We start from the raw sequence: 21306 nt of genomic DNA, 5'->3' as shown, positions 1-21306 counted from the left end.
GAGTGCACATGGAACATTCTCCAGAACAGATCACATATTGGGTCACAACTCAGGCCTTAATGGGTATAAAAAAATTGAGATCATAAACATGCATATTTCAGATGACAATGCTACGAAACTTTTTGACCACAAGAAAAAATTTGCAAAGACCACATATACATGGAGGTTAGTACATCCTACTAAAGAATGAATGGGTTAACCAGGAAATTAAAGGAAAAATTTAAAAATACATGGAAGCAAATAAAAATGAAAACATGACAGTCCAAAACCTTTGGGATCAGCAACGGCAGTCCTAAGAGGGAAGTGTATAGCAATACATGTCTTCCTCAAGATGCAAGAAAAGCCTCAAATACACAACCTAACCTTACATTTAAAGGAGATGGAAAAAGAACAGCAAATAATGCTGGGGGAAATAATTAAGGGAAATAATAAAGATTAGAACATAAATAAATGATACAGAAATTTTTAAAAAACAGTAGAACAGATCAATGAAACTAGAAGCTGGTTCTTTGAAAGAATTAACAAAATTGAGAAACACCTACCTAGATTTATGAAAAAGAAAAGAGAATGGACCCAAATTAAAAAAACACGAATGAAAGAAGAGAGATCACAAGCAAACCTCAGAAATACAAGCAATTAAAAGAGACTATTGTGAGCAATTATATGCCAAAAAATTGAGTATTCTGCAAGATATGGACACATTCCGAGAAACATAAAAACTACCAAAACTGAAACAGGAAGAAATAGAAAATTTGAATAGACTCTTAACCAGGGAAAAAATTGAATCAGTAATCAAAAATCTCCCAACAAATTAGAGTCCAGGGCTGGATGGCTTCCCTGGGGAATTCTACCAAACATTTAAAGAATTAATTCCTATTTTTCTGAAGCTGTTCCAAAAAATAGAAATGGAGGGGAAACCTCCAAACTCGTTAAATGAGGCCAGCATCACCTTGATCTCAAAACAAGACAAAGACCCCTCTAAGAAGGAGAATTACAGACCAGTATCCCTGATGAGCATGGATGCAAAAATTCTCAACAAGATACTAGCTAACTGAATCCAACAGTACATATTCACCATAATCAAGAGTGATTCATTTCTAGGCTGCAAAGGTGGTTCAATATCCGCAAATCAATCAATGGGATTATATTAATAAAGAATAAGAACCGTATGTCTTCTCAATAGGTGCAGAAAAAGTACTTGACAAAATATAGCATCCTTTCTTGATAAAAACCCTCAAGAGAGTAGGGATAGAAGGAACATACTTCAGGATCATAAAGGCCATATACAAAAGACCCACAGGTAATATCATCCTCAATGGGAAAAAACTAAGAGCTTTCCCCCTAAGGTCAGGAATACAGCAGGGATGTACACTATCACCACTGTTGTTCAGTATAGTACTGGTTCAGCTGGTTTTATAAATAGCTTCTGCACAGCAAAGGAATAAAGACTTCTGTAGAGCAAAGGAAACAATTAACAAAACTAAAAGGCAACTGATGGAATGGAAAAAGATATTTGCAAATGACATATCTGATAAAGGGTTAGTATCTAAAATCTCTATAAAGAACTTACAAAACTCAGTACCCAAAAAACCAAATAATTAGCAGTTAAGAACTGGGTGGAAGACATGAATAGACACTTTTCCAAAGAAAACATCCAGATGGCTAATAGACACATGAAAAAATGTTCAACATCACTCCCCATCAGGAAAATACAAATCAAACCCACAATGAGATACCGCCCTCACACCTGTCAGAATGGCTAAAATAAACAACTCAGGAAATAACAGATGTTGGTGAGGATGCAGAGAAAGGGGAACACTTTTGTACTGTTGGTGGGAATGAAAACTGGTGTAACCATTCTGGAAAGCAGTATGGAGGTTCCTCAAAAGGTTAAAAACAGAATTACCCTACAACCCAGCAATTGCACTACTAGGTATTTATCCAAGGATACGAAAATGCTAATTGAAAGGAGCACGTGCACCCTAACTTTACAATAGCACTATCAAAAATTTCCAAATTATGGAAAGAGCCCAAATGTCCATTGACTGATGAATGGATAAAGAGAATGTGGTATGTATAAACAATGGAATATTACTCAGCAACCTAAAAGAATGAAACGTTGCCATTTGCAACAATGTAGCTAGAACTAGAATGTATTATGGTAAGCAAAATGAGTAAGAGGAAAAAATACTGTATGATTTCACTCATATGTGGAACGTAAGGAACAGCACATATGAACATAGAGGAAGGGAAGGAAAACAAAATAAGATAACAGATAGGGAGCAAACCATAAAAGACTCTTAAATACAGAGAAGAAACTGAGGCTTGAGGGAGGGGAGATGGCTGGGAGGATGTGATAAATAGGTAATAGGCATTAAAGAGGACACTTTTCGGAGGAGCCCTGGGTGTTATATATAAGTGATGAATCAATAAATTCTATTCCTAAAACCAATACTATACTTTATGTTAACTAAGTTGAATTTAAATAAATAAAAAATTAGAACTACCATATGATCGCACTACTGGGTATTTCCCATAAGAATATGAAAACACTAATTCCAAAGGATATATGCACTCCTAGTTTATTGCAGGATTATTTACAATACCCAAATTATGGAATCAGCCCAAGTGCCAACTGATGGATGAATGAATGAAGAAGGTGTGGTGTGTATATATATGTGCACATACAATGGGATACTGTTCTGCTATAAAAATGAATGAAATCTTGCATTTATACCAACCTGCCGTGTTATAGATTATAATACTAAGTGAAATAAGCCAATCAGAAAAAGACAAGTATCAATGATCTCACTTGTATGTGATATTTAAGAAACAAAACAAATGAACAAGGAGAGAAAAAAGAGACAAACCAAGAAATGGACTCTTAGCCATAGAGAAAAAACAGAAGTTTATCAGAGGGCAGGTAGGTTGGAGTGGATGAATGAAATAAGTGACGGTGATTAAGAGTACTCGTACCTTGATGATTACTTGTTGAATCACTATATTGTATACCTGAAACTAATGTAACAATGTATGTTAACTACACTGGAATTAAAATTTTAAAAATAAATAAATTTAAAAATTTTTGAATGCAATTGTTATATTGTTATGTTGTACTGTTTAGGAGCTCTGCCATTTCTCTTAAAGGGTACAGAACTGCAGAAGATTGACTCTAGCCTTTATATTTTTACTGGTGATATAGAAAATGCAAAAGTAATGTGTTTTATTATTAATGCATTTATTTATCTAGTTATATCATTCTACAAACTGATTAGGAGCCTAGCACTATATATACAAAGACGAGTAAGACCCATTCTTTGTCCTCATCAGTTTTATGAGGTAGCAAAGGAGATAAATATGTACATAAATAATTTCATTACAGTCTGGGAAAAAATATTATAGATACATGAATAATTAAGTAGTTCAAAATATGAGCAGTCTCTTTAGGCCAGTGTTTGTCTACATAAAGTTGTATCCTCCACTCCTCATTCCCATGCTCTGGATCACCCCTCAGCGAGTGAATTTTTGTTGTCACAATTTCAAGCACTCTGCTGGCCTTTAATGTGACAGTCCAGGAATACGAAATGCCTTGCAGTGCACCGGACAGCCCTGCAATACTAAGTATTGTCTTCAAAATTCCAGTAGCACCAGGCTTGAAAAATACTGCTATCCTCTTTATGGGAAGGCTTCAATGAATAGTCAGCTAATGTTTAAGTATCCCTTTTATCCATGATTCTAGAAGTAAATATTCTTAGAGAATAATGTCCTTATCCTAGTAAAATGTGGCTTTGTGGATGTCAAACTCTTACAAAGAGCATTTAACCAATATTTAGTTTTGGTTAACCAAAACTTTAAATTTTAGATTCTGGTTAATCATACCTGAAAACTGTTAAATCTTAAGAGAATTTTAGTTTTAGCAGTGTAATACCATCTCTTTTACTTTTCCCCTTATTTTCTTTATTTTCCTTCTCCCAAAGAGTTGTGTTATAACTTGATTACTTGATTAATATTTTTAAATTACATAGATATTTTTTCTTTCTAGGAGAATATCGACTGGCAAAGTGACAGTTCTGGGTTATGGTCTTTTAACCACAGATGCAGAGACTCTGATAGATGCATTGAATACTCAGAAGTTCAAAGTAGTTATAGTGGATGAATCACACTACATGAAGTCCAGAAATGCAGCCCGCAGCAAGATTCTATTGCCAATAATACAGAAAGCCAAAAGAGCCATTCTTCTTACAGGAACTCCAGCTTTGGGACGACCTGAAGAGGTATTAAAATCCTTAAATGGCTTAAAAAAAGAATCACTCGCCAAAAAAAAAAAATCACTGGGAATTTCTAGATGGTTATTAATGATTAAATACATCTTTTACTATGATTGTTCTGTTTACATGTGAACCTTACCTGTGCTTGTACATGTATAAAAAAGGTAGTTTTTACTTTCAGTATAAGGTTTTCATATTTAGTATACGTGAGTAATATTAATCACATTTGTTTTCTTGTGATTCTCATATGCTTTTAGTCTTCATTTATCCAGTTTCTTTGACATTATAAGCTCCTTAGGATTGGAATTTAATTCATTTTGTATCTTAGCAATTGCATTACAGAACTTCTTTCTGTTTTCCCTTTACTTCAAGATACATGTTTGAGGGGTGCCTGGGTGGCTCAGTCAGTTAAGATTGGACTCTTGGTATTGGCTCAGGTCATGATTTCAGGGTTGTGGGATGAGCCCTACTTAGGGCTCCACACTGAGCACAAAGTCTCACTCTAAGAGCTATGTAGAGTATGGAGTAGTTAAAGGGTTGGAAAAAAGAAATGGTGGATGAAATTCTTATGAGTCTGTAAGGGTCACTGTAACCTTAGAGAAGCCCTTTCCGTTAATGGACGCTGAGTCATAGAAAAAAACGTACTTTTTGTCTTGTAGGGTTTTAAGAGTTAAAGGATATATTGGTTTGAAAGTATCTTTCTCTGTGCCCTGGCACATGGTAAGCACTCAACATCCAATAGACATTTTTATTACTGATTGGTAAACAAACTGTGGGAGATAGCTATTGATAGGGTATATTATGTTCATTCATTTTCACATGTTAAACCAACCTTATATTCCATGATCAATCTTTCTTGACTGTATGTCATTCCTTTTATGTGTTCCTGAATTCACTTTGCTCTGTTTTGTTGATTTTTGTGTGTATATTCACAAGAGTGATCTGTAGTTTTATCTTTGTTTTTGGTAACAAGGCAATACTGGTTTCACAGAATGAGGTGGGAAGTATTCTTTCCTTTTCTAAGAGGAGTTTGTGAAACATTGGTATTGCTTCTTTTTTAAGTGTTGGGTTGAATTTAGTGGATAAGCCATCTGGGCCTGAGTTTTTCTTTGCGGATAGTTTTTAAATTAATCATTCAGTCTCTTCACTGAATATATGTCTATTCAGATTGTATATTTCTTGTTGAGTCATTTTGACACTTTGTGTCTTTTTCCACTTTATCTAAGGTATCTAAGTTATTAGCATACAGTTGTTCGTAATATTCCCTTATAATCCTTGGTATTTCTGTGAGGTTGACAGTAATGTCCCCTCTTTTATTTCTGACTTTGGTAACTTGAGTCTTTTCTCTGTCTCTTTTTTAATTTGGTTAGTCTAAGCTAAAATTTTGTCAATTTTCTTGTTCTTTCCAAAACCAATTATTTGGTTTCATTGATTATTTTTTCTGTTGTTTTTCCATTTTCTATGTTGTTTATTTCCATTCTAGTCTTTATTATGTTATACCTTTTGTCTATTTTGCGTTTTGTATACTCTTTCGTTCCCAGTGTCTTAGGTGGAAAGTTAGATAATTGTTTTGAGATCTTTTTTCTTTTTTAATGGAGACATATGTAGCTATAAATTTTACTCCTTGGAAAACATACTGGCAATTACTTAGAAAGTTAAAAATAGAGTTACCAGAAGATGTAGAATTCCATTTTTAAGTTTATACACAAAGAACTGAAAACATACGTTCACAAAAATACTATATACAGATGTTCATAGTAGCATTATTTATAATATCCAAAAAGTAGAAAGAAGCCAGTGTCCATAACTAATGAATGGATAATGAAAATGCAGCTATAAAAAGGAATGAAATACTGATAACATTCTATGGCATGGGTGAACCTTGAAAGCATTATGCTAAGTGAATGAAGTCAGACACAGAGGCTACATATTACATGATTCTGTTTATGTGAAATATTCAGAAAGGCAAAATAATGGAAATAGGAGTCAGATTAGTGATTGCCAGGAGTGATGGAGAGGGAGAATGGGAAATGACTAGTAATGTGTATGGAGTTCCTGTTGTGATAAAAATATTTAAGAATTAGTTAGTGGGGGCACCTGGGTGGCTCAGTGGGTTAAAGCCTCTGCCTTCGGCTCAGGTCATGATCCCGGAGTCCTGGGATCGAGCCCCACATCAGGCTCTCTGTTCCGCGGGGAGCCTACTTCCTCCTCTCTCTCTGCCTGCCTCTCTGCCTACTTGGGATCTCTGTCTGTCAAATACATAAATAAAATCTTAAAAAAAAAAAAGAATTAGATAGTGGTGATTGAGGCATTTGTGAATATACTAAGAGCCATTGAATTGTACACTTTACAAGTGTGAATAATGAAAGTGGTATATGAATTGTTTCTCACTAAAGCAGCTCTTTCAAAAAAAGTATACTAAAATAACAGTGAGACACTACTGTGTGCAACCTCTCAAGTTATAAAAATGAAAAGATTTCATGATGCTATTGCTGGGACCTGCTTTTTACAGTATATAGCACAGTAGCATCCATCAAACTTCAAAAAGCATATATTTTAAATCTCCTATTTCATTTCTGAAAATATATCCTACGGACTCATCTTATGGAAATACAGATTGGTGGGTGGGTGAGGGGGTGAATGGATGGATGGATAAATAGATAAATGATTGATAGATGAGATGTAGATACATATACCTACGCCTACATATATATGAATGCACACTTACACACCCATAGACTTACCTGAAGTTATTAACTTTTATAATTTTATAAAAGCTAGAAATACCCTATATGTCCATGATCAAGAGACTGTTTAAATATCTTATAGTACTTCTGTGTAATAATGGTTGCCATGAGTCTTTAAATGGTGCTTTATTATAGTAATACCATTGCTTAGGTACTTTTCAAAACTAAGTAAAAATAGATGTACTCTAATGATGTCTAAGACATATTTTAGGGGACAGAATCCTAGTTTTATATGTATAATATCCTCCTCATGTGAATAGAAGAGAATATATACATATCCCTATGTAGGCATACAAAATATATGAATGTATACTAGAGAAAAGTATAGCAGTTACCCTTGAAGAATAGGATGGCAGAGATGGGTGGATGGAGGAAAAGGAGGAGGCTTTACTATTTGCTATTTTTTTTAACTAGATTTATCATAGTAATAATATTTACTTGCAAATACTGCTACATATTGAGAACACTTGTATTGTTACAGCTTTTCATGCAGATTGAAGCTCTCTTTCCACAAAAATTTGGAACATGGACCGAGTATGCCAAAAGATACTGTAATGCACATATCAGGTATGACAAAATACTTTCTATAAATTTTAATTCTTACATATTTACTGTGAACATAAGGGTTTTATTAGTCATTCTTGGCTCCAGTGCTTTTCAAACTTGTAGCTATGGAATAATTTCTTCAAGTAAAATCTTGTGGGGCTCCTGGGTGGTTCAGTCGGTTAAAGTGTCTGCCTTGGGCTCAGGTCATGATCCCAGGGTCCTGGGATCGAGCCCCACATGAGGCTCCCTGCTCAGCAGGGGGGACTTATTATTCTCCCTCTCCCTCTGCCCCAACCCCTTGGGCTTGTGCTCTCTCTCTCTCTCCCTCTCAAATAAATAAATAAATCTTAAAAAAAATTTTTTTCAGTGTTCCAAGATTCATTGTTTATGTACCATACCCAGTGCTCCATGCAATACGTGCCCTCCTTAATACCCACCACCAGGCTCACCCCATCTCCCCACCCCCATCCCCTCCAATACCCTCAGTTTTGTTTCTCAGAGTCCACAGACTCTCATGCTTTGTCTCTCCTTCCGATTTCCCCCAATTCACTTTTCCTTTCCTTCTCCTATTCCTTGTGCTCCTTATTCCTTATGCTCCACAAGTAAGTGAAACCATATGATAATTGACTCTCTCTGCTTGACTTATCTCAGTCAGCATAATCTCCTCCAGTCCCGTCCATGTTGATACAAAAGTTGGGTATTCATCCTTTCTGATGGAGGCATAATATTCCATTGTATATATGGACCATATCTTCTTTATCCATTCGTCTGTTGAAGGGCATCTTGGTTCTTTCCACAGTTTGATGTTTGTGGCCATTGCTGCTATGAACATTGGGGTACATATGGCCTTCTTTTCACTACATCTGTATCCTTGGGGTAAATACCCAGTAGTGCAATTGCAGGGTCATAGGGTAGCTTTATTTTTAATTTTTTTAAATTATTTTTATTAACATATAATGTATTATTTTCCCCAGGGGTACAGGTTTGTGAATCATCAGGCTTACACATTTCACAGCACTCAACATAGCCCATACTCTCCCCAATGTTCATAACCCAACAACACTATCCCTACCCCCACCCCCCAGCAAACCCTCAGTTTGTTTTGTGAGATTAAGAGTCTCTTATGGTTTGTCTCCCTCCCAATCCCATCTTGTTTCATTTTTTCCTTCCCTACCCCCCAAACCCCCCTCCCTGTCTCTCAAATTCCTCATATCAGAGAGATAATATTGATAATTATCTTTCTCTGATTGACTTATTTCACTCAGCATAATACCCTCTAGTTCCATCCAGGTCATTGCAAATGGCAAGATTTCATTTCTTTTGATGGCTGCATAGTATTCCATTGTATATATATATATATATATATATATATATATATATATATATATATATATATATATATATACCACATCTTTTTTATCCGTTCATCTGTTGATGGACATCTAGGTTCTTTCCATAGTTTGGCTATTGTGGACATTGCTGCTATAAACATTCAGGTGCACGTGCCCCTTCAGATCACATTTGTATCTTCAGGGTAAATACCCAGTAGTGCTATTGCTGGGTCATAAGATAGCTCTATTTTCAACTTTCTGAGGAACCTCCCTGCTGTTTTCCACAGTGGCTGCACCAGCTTGCATTCCCACCAACAATGTAGGAGGGTTCCCCTTTCTCTGCATCCTCTCCAACACTTGTTGTTTACTGTCTTGTTAATGTTGGCCATTCTAACTGGTGTATGGTGGTATCTCACTGTGGTTTTGATTTGAATCTCCCTGATAGCTAATGATGATGAACATTTTTTCATGTGTCTGTTAGCCATTTTTATGTCTTCTTTGGAGCAGTGTCTGTATATGTCTTCTGCCCATTTTTTGACGCAATTATCTGTTTTTTGAGTGTTGAGTTTGAGGAGTTCTTTATACATCTTGACTCTCAGCCCTTTGTCTGTAGTGTCATTTACGAATGTCTTCTCCCATTCCGTGGGTTGCCTCTTTGTTTTGTTGACTGTTTCCTTTGCTGTGCGGAAGATTTTGATCTTAATGAAGTCCCAAAAGTTCATTTTCGCTTTTGTTTCCTTTGCATTTGGAGACATGTCTTGAAAGAAGTTGCTGTGGCCAGTGTCAAAGAGGTTACTGCATATGTTCTCTAGGATTTTGATAGATTCCTGCCTCACGCTGAGGTCTTGTATCTATTTTTTGGATACACCATCTTTGTGTATGGTGTAAGAAAATGGTCAAGTTTCATTCTTCTATACATAGCTGTCCAATTTTCCCAGCACCATTTATTGAAGAGACTGTCTTTTTTCCACTGGATATTTTTTCCTGCTTTGTTGAAGATTATTTGAACAAAGACTTGCAGGTCCAAATCTGGACTCTCTACTCTGTTCCACTTGTTTGTTTTTGTACCAGTACCATACTGTCTTGGTGATCACAGCTTTGTAGTAAAGCTTGAAATCAGCCAATGTGATGGCCCCAGTTTTGTTTTTCTTTTTCAACATTTCCTTAGCAATTTGGAGACTTTTCTGGTTCCATACAAATTCTAGGATTGTTTGTTCCAGCACTTTGAAAAATGCCGGTAGAATTTTGGTCGGGATGGCATTGAGAGTATAGATTGCTCTGGGCAGTATAGACATTTTAACAATGTTTATTCTTCCGATCCATGAGCATGGAATGTTTTTCCATCTTTTTGTATCTTCTTCAGTTTCTTTCATGAGTGTTCTGTAGTTCCTTGAGTACAGATCCTTTACCTCTTTGGTTAGGTTTTTTCCCAGGTATCTTATGGTTCTTGGTGCTGTAGTAACTAATATCCCTTTCTGTATTTTCATTGTTAGTGAATAAGAAAGCAACGGATTCCTGTGCATTGATTTTGTATCCTGCCATATTACTGAATTGCTGTATGAGTTCTAGTAGTTTAGGGGTGGAGTCTTTTGGGTTTTCCATATAAAATACCATGTCATCTGCAAAGACAGTTTGACTTCTTTGCCAATTTGAATACCTTTTATTTCTTTTTGTTATCTGATTGATGTTGCTAGGACTTCTAGTACTATGTTGAACAAGAGTGGTGAGAGTGGGCATCCTTGTCGTGTTCCTGATCTCAAAGGGAAGACTGTGAGCTTTTTCCCATTGAGAATGATATTTGCTGTGGGTTTTTCATAGATAGATTTTATAAAATTGAGGAATGTTCTCTCTACCCCTATACTTTGAAGAGTTTAAATCAGAAGTGGATGCTGGATTTTGCCAAATGTTTCTTCTGCCTCAATTGAGAGGACCATGCGGTTCTTCTCTCTTCTGTTATTAATTTGTTCTGTCACACTGATTGATTTGTGAATCTTGAACCGCCCTTGCATCCCAGGGATAAATCCCACCTGGTCATGGTGGATAATCTTTTTAATGTACTGTTCTGTCCTATTAGCTAGGATCTTGTTGAGAATATTGGCATCCATATTCATCAGGGATATTGGTCTGAAATTCTCCTTTTTGATGGGGTCTTTGCCTGGTTTGGGGATCAGGGTAATGCTGGCTTCATAGAAAGAATCTGGAAGTTTTCCCTCTGTTTCTATTTTTTTAAACAGCTTCAAAAGAATAGGTATTATTTCTTCTTTGAATGTTTGGTAGAATTCCCCAGGGAATCTGCCAGGTCCTGGGCTCCTGTCTTTTGGGAGGTTTTGATCACTGCTTCAGTCTTTAGTAGATATTGGTCTATTCGGTTGTCAGTTTCTTCCATTTCAGTCTTGGTAGTTTATAGGTTTCCAGAAATGTATCCATTTTTTCTCAGTTGCTTAACTAATTGGCATATCAATGTTGGTAATAATTTCTGATGATTGTTTCTATTTTTTTGGTGTTAGACGTGATCTCTCCCCTTTCATTCATAATTTTATTAATTTGGGTCCTCTATCTTTACTTTTGGATTAGTTTGGCCAGTGGCTTATCGATCTTATTAATTCTTTTAAAGAACCAGCTTCTAGTTTTATTGTTGTGTTCTACCGTATCTCTAGTTTCTAACTCATTGGTCTCTGCTCTAATCTTGATTATTTCCCTTCTTGTGTGTGGGATTGGCTTAATTTGTTGTTGATTTTCCAGTTCCTTAAGGTGTAAAGAGAGCTGGTGTATTCGGGATTTTTCAATTTTTTTGAGGGAGGCTTGGATGTATGTCTATGTATTTCCCCCCTTAGGACTGCCTTTGCCGTATCCCACAGGTTTAGGACTGATGTGTGTTCATTCTCATTGGTTTCCATGAATTGTTTAAGTTCTTCTTTGATTTCCTATTGATCCAAACATTCTTGAGCAGGATGGTCTTTAGCTTTCAAGTGTTTGAATTCCTTCCAAACTTTTTCTTGTGGTTGAGTTGCAGTTTCAAAGCATTGTAGTCTGAGTATGCAGGGAATAATCTCAGTCTTTTGGTATCAGTTGAGCCCTGATTTGTGAACCAGTATGTGGTCTGTTCTGGAGAAAGTTCCATGTGTGCTCGAGAAGGGTGGAATATTCTGTATATATCTATGAAGTCTATCTGGTCCAATGTGTCATTCAAAGCTCTTGTTTCTTTATTGATTTTCTGCTTGGATGATCTATTACTGAGAGTAGCATGTTAAGATCCCCTACAATTAATGTATGCATATCAATATGAATCTTTATTTTGATTAACAGTTGTCTTATGTTGTTGGCTGCTCCCATATTGGGGGCCTAAATATTTACAATTGTTAGATCTTCTTGGTAGATAGACCCTTTAAGAATGATGTAGTGTCCTTCTTTATCTCTGTCTACATACAGTCTTTAGCTTAAAATCTAATTTATCTGATGTGAGAATTGCTACCCCAGCTTTCTTTTGAGGCCCATTGGCATGAAAGATGGTTCTCCATCTCTTCATTTTCAGTCTGGTTGTATCTCTAGGTTCCAAATGTGTCTCTTGTAGACAGCATATGGACAGGTCCTGTTGTTTTATCCAGTCTGCAACCCTGTGCCAATTTATGAGAGCATTTAGGCTATTCATGTTGAGGGTGATTATTGACAGGTTAGTTTTTATTGATGTCGTGTTGCCTATGAAGTCCTTGTTTCTATAGATTGTCTCTATAAGTTTCTGTTCTATGTCCACTCTTGGGTTCTTTCTTCTTTTATAGAAGTCCCCTTAATATTTCTTGTATTGCCGGCTTGGTCGTCACATACCCTTCTAAACCTTGCCAGTTTTGGAAGCTCTTTATCTCTCCATCCATTTTGAATGTCAGCCTTCCTGGATAAAGTATTCTTGGCTGCATGTTCTTCTCATTTAGTGCCCTGAATATGTCTTGCCAGCCCTTTCTAGCTTGCCAGGTCTGTGGACAGGTCTAATGTTATTCTGATGGAACCTCCTTTGTACATAAGGAATCTCTTTCCCCTAGCTGCCCCTAGCTGTGAAATTCATGAATTTCGCAGTTAAGTGTCTGGAGGTCTTTCTAGATTCATTGATTCATGGGGGGTGTCCCTTCTGCTACTAAGGCACAAACACTTGTTTAGTTCCCCAGACTGGGGAAATTTTCATCCAGAATTTGTTCACCTATATCTTCTAGTCTTCTCTCTTTCTACACCAACTCCGGGATCCCAATAATTCTGACATTGGAACGTTTCATGGCGTCATATATTTCCCTAACTTTGTTTTCATGGCTTCTAAGCTGTTTGTTCCAGGCCTCCTCCTGATCCTTCTTTTCTTTTTAAAAGGTTAAAAAAATAAAATCTCGTATGAAAGACATATACATAAAATAATTTTAAAAAGCAGATAATGGCATTCTTTCTTTAAATTTTTACCTTCCATTTTACATTTGAAATTATTTATTTGTATTGACTGAATAAATGTGCACAATGTACAAAAGTGAAAAGTAAGTTCCCATCCACTCACGTCTCCCAGCCAGCCATTTCCTTTCCCAGATAACCAGTGTTGGCAGTTTATTTTGTATCCTTCTGGAGATACTCCATGAATGAAAATGCATATGTGATTATGTATGTATAATATGTTTTATTTTATTATTACATATATGGTAATATAAGGTACACATTGTTTTGCGGTTTGCTCTCTTCACGTAATATGTGTTAGAAATCCTTCCATATCAGTTCCTAAAAGAACTTTGACATTCTTTTTATTTTTAAATGCTGCACTTAGGGATGACTAGGTGGCTCAGACAGTTAAACATTTGCCTTCAGCTCAGGTCATGATCCCAGGGTGCTGGAATCAAGTCCAGCATTGGGTTCCTAGTTTAGTGGGGAGTCTGCTTCTCCCTCTCCCTCTGCTGCTCCCCCTGCTTGAGCTCTCTCTCGCTCTGACAAATAAATAAATAAAATCTCAAAAACTAACTAACTACTAACTAACTAAATAAATAAATGCTATGTGTATTCCACTGTTTGTATGCATTGTAATTGATTCAGTCTACTATTAATAGACCTCTGTTGGTGATACATAGCTGTTGCATACAATACCACATTCAATATCCTTTCATGTTTTGAGAGGGGGTACATTATACTGGCAAAAAGCATGCAGACTAGAGCTAGACCACCTTTCTTTTATATTCATATCCAGTACTTACCACATTTAATTTTACAAAAGTAACTTTACCTCCCTATACCTTAGTGTCTTCAGCTGTAAAAAAAAGAAAATTATTCTTACCTCAGAGAGTTATTAGGAGACTTATACTAGCTAATATTTATAAAGGGCTTGAACAGTCAGTGCCACACAGTGAGCACTCAGTAATTTTGAGCTATTTTAATACTTGATGTTACACACACAGGAATACATCTGTAGGATAAATTTTTAGAATTGGAATTGCTGATACAAATGGGCATGTGTATTTTTACATTTTTTAGATTGTTGCAGACTCCTCCACCAACATTATACTAATTTGTATTCCCACCAGCAGTAAGATTGTCTCTTTCCCCACACTTTTCCAACCTGTTCAAATATATATTATTTTATCTTGCCGATGTCTTCTGAATGTTGCCTTCTTATGTTATTAATGCAGTTGAGCTTTTTTTCATACATGTAAGAGACATTTATACTTTTTTTCCTACTAATTGTCCATTTATGTTCTTTGCCCTTCAACCTACTAAACTTACTGGCTATTTTTTTCTTATCAATATATTGGAAATCTTTGTATATTATAGAAATCAGCTCTTTGTCTATGATACAAGTCTCTCACATTTTTCCCAGTGTTTGTGTGTGTGTGTGTGTGTGTGTGTGTGTGTGTGTATGTTTTCCTTTATCCTTTCTACAACTTTTTAAAGTAACCCTAGTATGTTTTGATGCTTTTTAAAGGGCTTTAGAGCACAGAGATAGAAAGAGTCCTTCCATATTGTTTGTATGAAGGCATTTTAACACTGATAGCAAAATCAGATATCATACAGAAAAAAAAAGGACCTTTTTACTTAAAATTATAAACATAGAAATCCTTAATATAAACCGGAAACTCATGAAAGACCTAATGTTAACCAGATGCAAATGGAAGGCATATCAGCAAGTATAGTTTAGTATTAGAAAATGTATTAATATAGTCATGTTACTAATGAAAAGGAAAAAACTTAATTATATCATCTTCATATATGCTGAGATGTAATTTGATCAAGTTCAACAACCATCCTTTTATAATATTTATAATTTTTAAGTTATTGAAGTATAGTTGACATACGATGATAAATTAATTTCAGGTCTACAACATAGTTATTTGATAATTCTGTACATTCCTCAGTGCTCACCACAGTAAGTGTAGTGACCATTTGTCACCATTCAACATTATTACAATGTTATTGATTTTATTCCATATACTGTGCTTTTCATCTCCATGTCTTCTTTATTCTATAACTGAAAAATTGTACCTCTTACCTCCATTCCACCCTGGCAACTACCAGTTTGTTCCCTGTGTTTAAGATTGTGTTTAGTTTGTTTGTTTGTTCATTTATAATTTTTTTTAGATTCCACATATAAGTTAAATCATATGGTGTTTTTCTTTCTCTGTCTTATTTCACTTAGCATAATACCCTCTAGGTCCATCCATTTTGTCTTAAATGGCAAGATACCATTCCTTTTTATGACTGATGGTTATTTCTTATATTTATATACCACATCTTCTTTATCCGTTCATCTATCAGTGCACACTTGGGCTGCTTCTGTAATTTGGCTATTGTAAATGATGCTACTGTAAACAAAGGGGTCCATGTATATTTTGAATTAGTATTTTTGTTTTCTTTGGGTAAATACCCACCAGTGGAATTGCTGGATCAAATGTTATTTCTCTTTTTAAATTTTATAAGGAACCTCCATATTGTTTTCCACAGCGGTTCCACCAATTTACATTCCCAGTAACAGTGCGCAAGGGATTCCTTTTCTCCACATCCTTGACAACACTTGTTATTTCTTTTGATACTAGCCATTCTGACTGGGTTATATTTAGAGGAAGCTGTAAATACAAATATGATTTGGAGAAGGTAGCACATTCAGATTTGCATTTCCTTGATAATTAGCAATGTTGATTGAGCATCTTTCCATGTGTCTATTGGCTATATGCATTTCTTTGGGAAAATGTCTTTTCAGATCCTCTGGCCATTTTTTAATCACATTGTTTGCTTTTTTGGTATTGAGTTTTATAAGTCCTAATATATTTAGATATTAACCCTTATTGGCTATATCACTAGCAAATATCTTTCCCCATTCTCCAGGTTGCCTTTTTATTTGATAGTTTGCTTTGCAAAAGTTTTTTAGTTTGGTATAGTCCCAATAGTTTATTTTCGCTTTTATTCCCTTGCCTAAAGAGACAGTCCATAAATGTGTTGCTAAGGGTGATGTCTAAAAGATTACTGCTTCTGTTTTCTTGTAGGAATTTTATGGTTTAAGGTTTCACATTTAGGTCTTTAATCCATTTTAATTTTATTTTTGTGTATGGTTTCAGAAAGTAGTCCATTTTCATTTTTTTGCATGTAGCTGTCCAGTTTTCATAAAACCATTTATTGAAAAAACTGTCTTTAGCCTCATCATATATTCTTGCCCCCTTTGTTATAAATTAATTGACCATGTAAGCGTGGGTTTATTTTTGGGTTCTCTATCCCATTCCATTAATCTGTGTGTTTGTTTTTGTGCCAGTGACATATTATCTGAATCCTGTGTCTTTGTATTATATCGTAAAGTCAGGTATTGTGATACCTCTGACTTTATTCTTTTTTTTTTTTTTTTCCCAAGATTGCTTTGGCTATTCCAGGTCTTTTGTGATTCCATATGAATTTTAGGATTATTCTAGCCCTGGAGTGCCTGGGTGGCTCAGTGGGTTAAAGCCTCTGCCTTTGGCTCAGGTCATGATCATGGGATTGAGCCCCGCATTGGGTTCTCTGCTCAGCAGGGAGTCTGCTTCCCTTCCTCTCTCTCTGCCTGCCTCTCTGCCTACTTGTGATCTCTGTCAAATAAATAAACAAAATCTTAAAAAAAAAGGATTATTCTAGTCCTGCGAAAAATATCATTAGTTTGTAGTAGGGATTATATTGATTCTGCAGATTGCTTTGGTTAGTATGGACATTATAACAAGATTAATTCTTCCAATCCATGAATATGTGGTTTTTAATCATCTTAAGGTATATGTGTTTATGTGTTCTGTACTCAAAGCCACTGTATCATATGAAACTTTAAATCCAGAGCAAGGATGTTCATTGACATCACAGTTTACTTTATTCGGGTAGCACTAATCAGTTCAATTACCTCCAAAAAAGGTAAAAATTAGGAAGAAAAAGGCAAAATTATCATTATTTGCAGCTGATATTGTTTATTTGGAAGACCTGAGGGGATTCTCTTATGCACAAAATAAAAGAGAATTTATTAAGATGTCCTAGCACAAAGTTACTATTAAAAAATAGTCTTTCTATACTTAAATAATAATAAATAGTTTTAAGATATAATGCCAAAAAGACATGATCCTACATATTGTTAGGAAGCTTTTTGTTACAATTTTTGCAGACTATAAATGCCAAAAGTTTGCTTGTATAAAACAAACATATTAATTGAATTTATCCTTGGGGGAGTAGGAAATCCTAAATGGTCAGAAAGCATTCCATCTTTTCTGATTCACGTTCATATGACAATAGAAGTGTATAATTGTCCCTTTCTTGATTATCAACACATATCCTGTTTCAAAGAAGAATTTATATTTTGGAAATGATTTATGATGGGGGAGATTGTGTTCTTTTTTCTGTTTACTAGAGAAAACCATTTCAAGATTATTATGCTTCTCAAAAGATATTTTCTTTCAGATTCCATTTAAAAAATTTTTATGTTACTCCTTTTCTTCATTACCTTCAAACCAGTATGGTATCATAGACTCTGATTCAGATCAAGGCACTTCCTGGCATTTTAAGTTACTTTGGAATGTTAAATTTTTTCCATAATGTTTTCCTTTCATGAAGATGTCATTTTCACACTATAATTTTGCAGAAAGCAAATTATGGTTAGTTATTCAGTTCTAGACCCATATTTTATATTTGAAATATCATGACTGCATCCAAATTAAGTTAAATGAAGCTTAAGCAAAAGTACAACTCTATAAGGTTTATTTTATACATATATGATCAAACAGAAGTATACTAATACAAATGTGGTTTGGAGATGAGAAGTCTAAGTATAGGTAACTATTTATCTGGCTTGATTTGAGAGACACAAAGAAAATATTATTCAGCCAGAACATCCCATATCCATAATCATTTACATCATTCACTCTACTGCATTATATTTAGAGGATGCTATAAATGGAAATATTATTTGGATAAAGCAGCACATTCTGTTGTCAACCATTAGCACATCAGAGCTAGGAAAGACTTTACAGATCACCCAATCCTCCTCCCCACCCCCCCACCGTCACTTTATTACCCGGCAACATTAAATGATTTGCCTAATATTTGACTTCATCTTGCATTTTTTTCCACTTTTCCTGACAGTAAGAAAGACCTCAGGAATGGCAACTTTAATAAATGTTCTTTTACACAGAAAAAGAGGACACATAGGTAATCCAGTGAAGCATTCTGTTATCAGCAGCCACCTTCAAAAGGCACACTATGGGAAGACAAATTTGTCCTCCCTGATGTCATGCTTAAAGGTTAAGAATATCTCAACATATTTTTATGAAAATTAAAATTTCTTTACTGCTGATATTCTGTGCCATTTCCACCTCTTAGGAGAAATAGTTGTCTAAATTTTTATGAGAGGGAAAATGCTGAATGATAATACATATTAAAGGTATTTATAGCCATTTTCCAAAAGTGTTAATTAATAGGTCATGTCAGCTTCAAGAAATGTCTCTTATGGAATTGCACTACTTTGTCCTCAGCACTGTCACATATAATGGTCTTATCCATGGGCTAAATAGAGGCCAGGTCTATTCCATTTGCAAATGGCTCAAATCTGAGAGAAATAGTTAATATACTGGATGGCAGAGATAAGTTTGAAAAATAATTAGATAAAAATTAATAGGACAAATCTTGCACTTATGCTTGGAAAGTCTGCTTTGTGTGGAAGGGATTTGAGAAATCCTCACCTTTTATCACTAGTTTAGTTCAAAAAGACTTCTGGTTTTGAATAACCCTAGGCTAAATTGAAGTCAACTGTGAAAACTAATAAAAATAAATTAAAGTAATATTGGGATGTATTATTCAGGTTAACATTCAGAGTAAGGGATGGTTCTTTTCCACTCATTGTTTAGGCAACATCTGGAATATGGTTTAATTTTGATTAATCCATTCATTCAAAAAGTATTTAAAGGGTATCTGTTATTTTCCATGCCATGTGTTATGCATCAGATATGCACTAGAGAACAAGACCTACATAGTTCCAACCTTCACTGAGTTCTCAAGTCAAACACTAACCAGATAATAATGGTTGTGATAAGCGTGGTAAAAGCAGAAGTAAAGGATGTTACGGCAGGGTTTAAAAGAGTGAACTATCAAGTCACAGGGGACAGAAGGGGCATCCTGTGAGTAAGTGATAGCTATTTACATTCCAGAAAGAGGAATTTATGTGCTCAGCCTGAGAACCAGAGAGACTGCTAGGCCTTTGAGAAACTAAAAGTAGTCCAGGTCATATGAATATTCTTGAACTAATAGAAGAGAGTCTCAGGACAAAATGGAGTTAGGCCTGAGTCATGTTATATGGGGTCTTTTTCTTCATCAGAATAGCAGTAAGAAGGCACTGGAAGGTGTTATAAGTACATTCACATTGTCATACAAGCATCACTACCATTTACCTCCAAAACTTATTCATCATCCCAGACATTAAACAATAACTCCTGCCCCCTAGCCTCTCATCGTGGGATTTTAAAACATGAAAGGCACAAACATGACTAGATGTACAAGTTTGGTTTGTTATTTTTTAAGAACATTTTCACATTGTTCAGCCTTCTAAATCTTTCTGAGTATATACTTAAAAATCTCCCTTTCACTCACTTTTTTCTAAAAACTATAGGTAGTTTTTAATTTTTCCACAAAAATTATGTGCATTTTTAAGGAATTCACATTTTTTACTCAGATACTGGATAGTATAAACGTACACATTGTTTTTTTACTTATTTGTCCTTTCTTTGTATACATAAATAATTTCATCCTTTTTTTTATGGCAGCATGGTATTATGGAGAATATCCATAGTTTCCGGGGTGACAGGAAGTTGAGGGAGTTTGCATATGATGACTTTTGTTTTTTTCGGGGAATGGAAAAGACAATTATGTATTTAGAGAAATGGAAAAGTAGAGAATTGAATGTTTGAGGAGCATTGACAGTGTGAAATATTGCTGAAAGAGAGAGTGAGATCATGAGGTGAGTGTGATAGAATTGGCAACAGTACCGAGTAACCATTTGAGAACAGAAATTTTAGATTTAACCAGTGCTCTCAAAGGTATGAGTTCCCTAGCAACACCCAGCAGTGTGGGTATGGTCTTAGGAAAGGCTTTTGGTTGGATCTGTTCAAGATTTTTGTTACCAACTTGTGATGCATGGGCTGATGGACAAGGAAATTATGCAATATTGATAAAAGCAAACGTAATGTATGAGCAGGGAAATCCAAACAAGGTGAGGAAGGACATGAAGACAGGAAGGATGTTGTGGGTATGGTCAAAGTGGAGTGGTCAGTTGACAGAAAGGTCTTGATGTGGTAGTGAAGTTACAGTGGGTACAAGTGAACGAGAGGGCGAGAAGAGTGGGACAGTGCAGAGTGCAATGGCTGAATTTACCATGTAGAGCTGTTTTTCAGGACTGTTATAGTCATGGGAATGAAACAGTTGGAAGAGAGTTTTAGAAGGTCACTGAAGATACGGAATGTGAGGAACTGAGAGGGAACCTAAAAGTCATATTGTAGGAATCATGTTAACAAATGAAAACATATCTGGGAAGAGGTGACAAGAATAGTGAGAATATTTCATATTCATCTCTACAAACGCCTTTATTATTGATTGCCTACTATATTTAAGACATTATTTCAGACTTGCTGGCAATATAAAGATGAGTAAGACATAGTGCTTGATCTTATGAAGCCTATAGGAATTTGAAAAGGAGAGTGCTTGGGGGAGCAGGTCTTTAAATATTTAAAGATCTGTCATCTTTTAAAGGAATTAGACTTTTGTCTCTGTGGCCTCAGGGGCAAAACTGTTATCAGTGAATGACACTTAATGGGGTGGTAGATTTTGGCTTAATATGAGTAAGAACTTACACATGCATAAAATATCACAAAAAATCATATAATACTATATAATAAAACTGGAACAAAAAATACTATAATC

General features: G+C 35.4%; 1 protein-coding gene across 1 annotated transcript in view; it reads left to right on the top strand.

Moving 5' to 3' along the window:
• ZRANB3 (zinc finger RANBP2-type containing 3) overlaps positions 1-21306 on the top strand; it is a 296350-nt gene that overhangs the window by 173069 nt on the left and 101975 nt on the right. Inside the window, exons 5-6 of the mRNA XM_080799794.1 lie at positions 4043-4274; positions 7497-7582. Of these exons, the coding sequence (XP_080655920.1) occupies positions 4043-4274; positions 7497-7582 (318 nt within the window). The remainder of the gene's footprint in view (positions 1-4042; positions 4275-7496; positions 7583-21306) is intronic.

This window comes from Martes martes (assembly GCF_963455335.1).
Source record: "Martes martes genome assembly, chromosome: 3".
In the NCBI taxonomy this organism is placed as follows: Eukaryota; Metazoa; Chordata; class Mammalia; order Carnivora; family Mustelidae; genus Martes; species Martes martes.
Note: the sequence above shows the minus strand (reverse complement) of the source record. Positions and strands in the feature narration are given on the sequence as shown.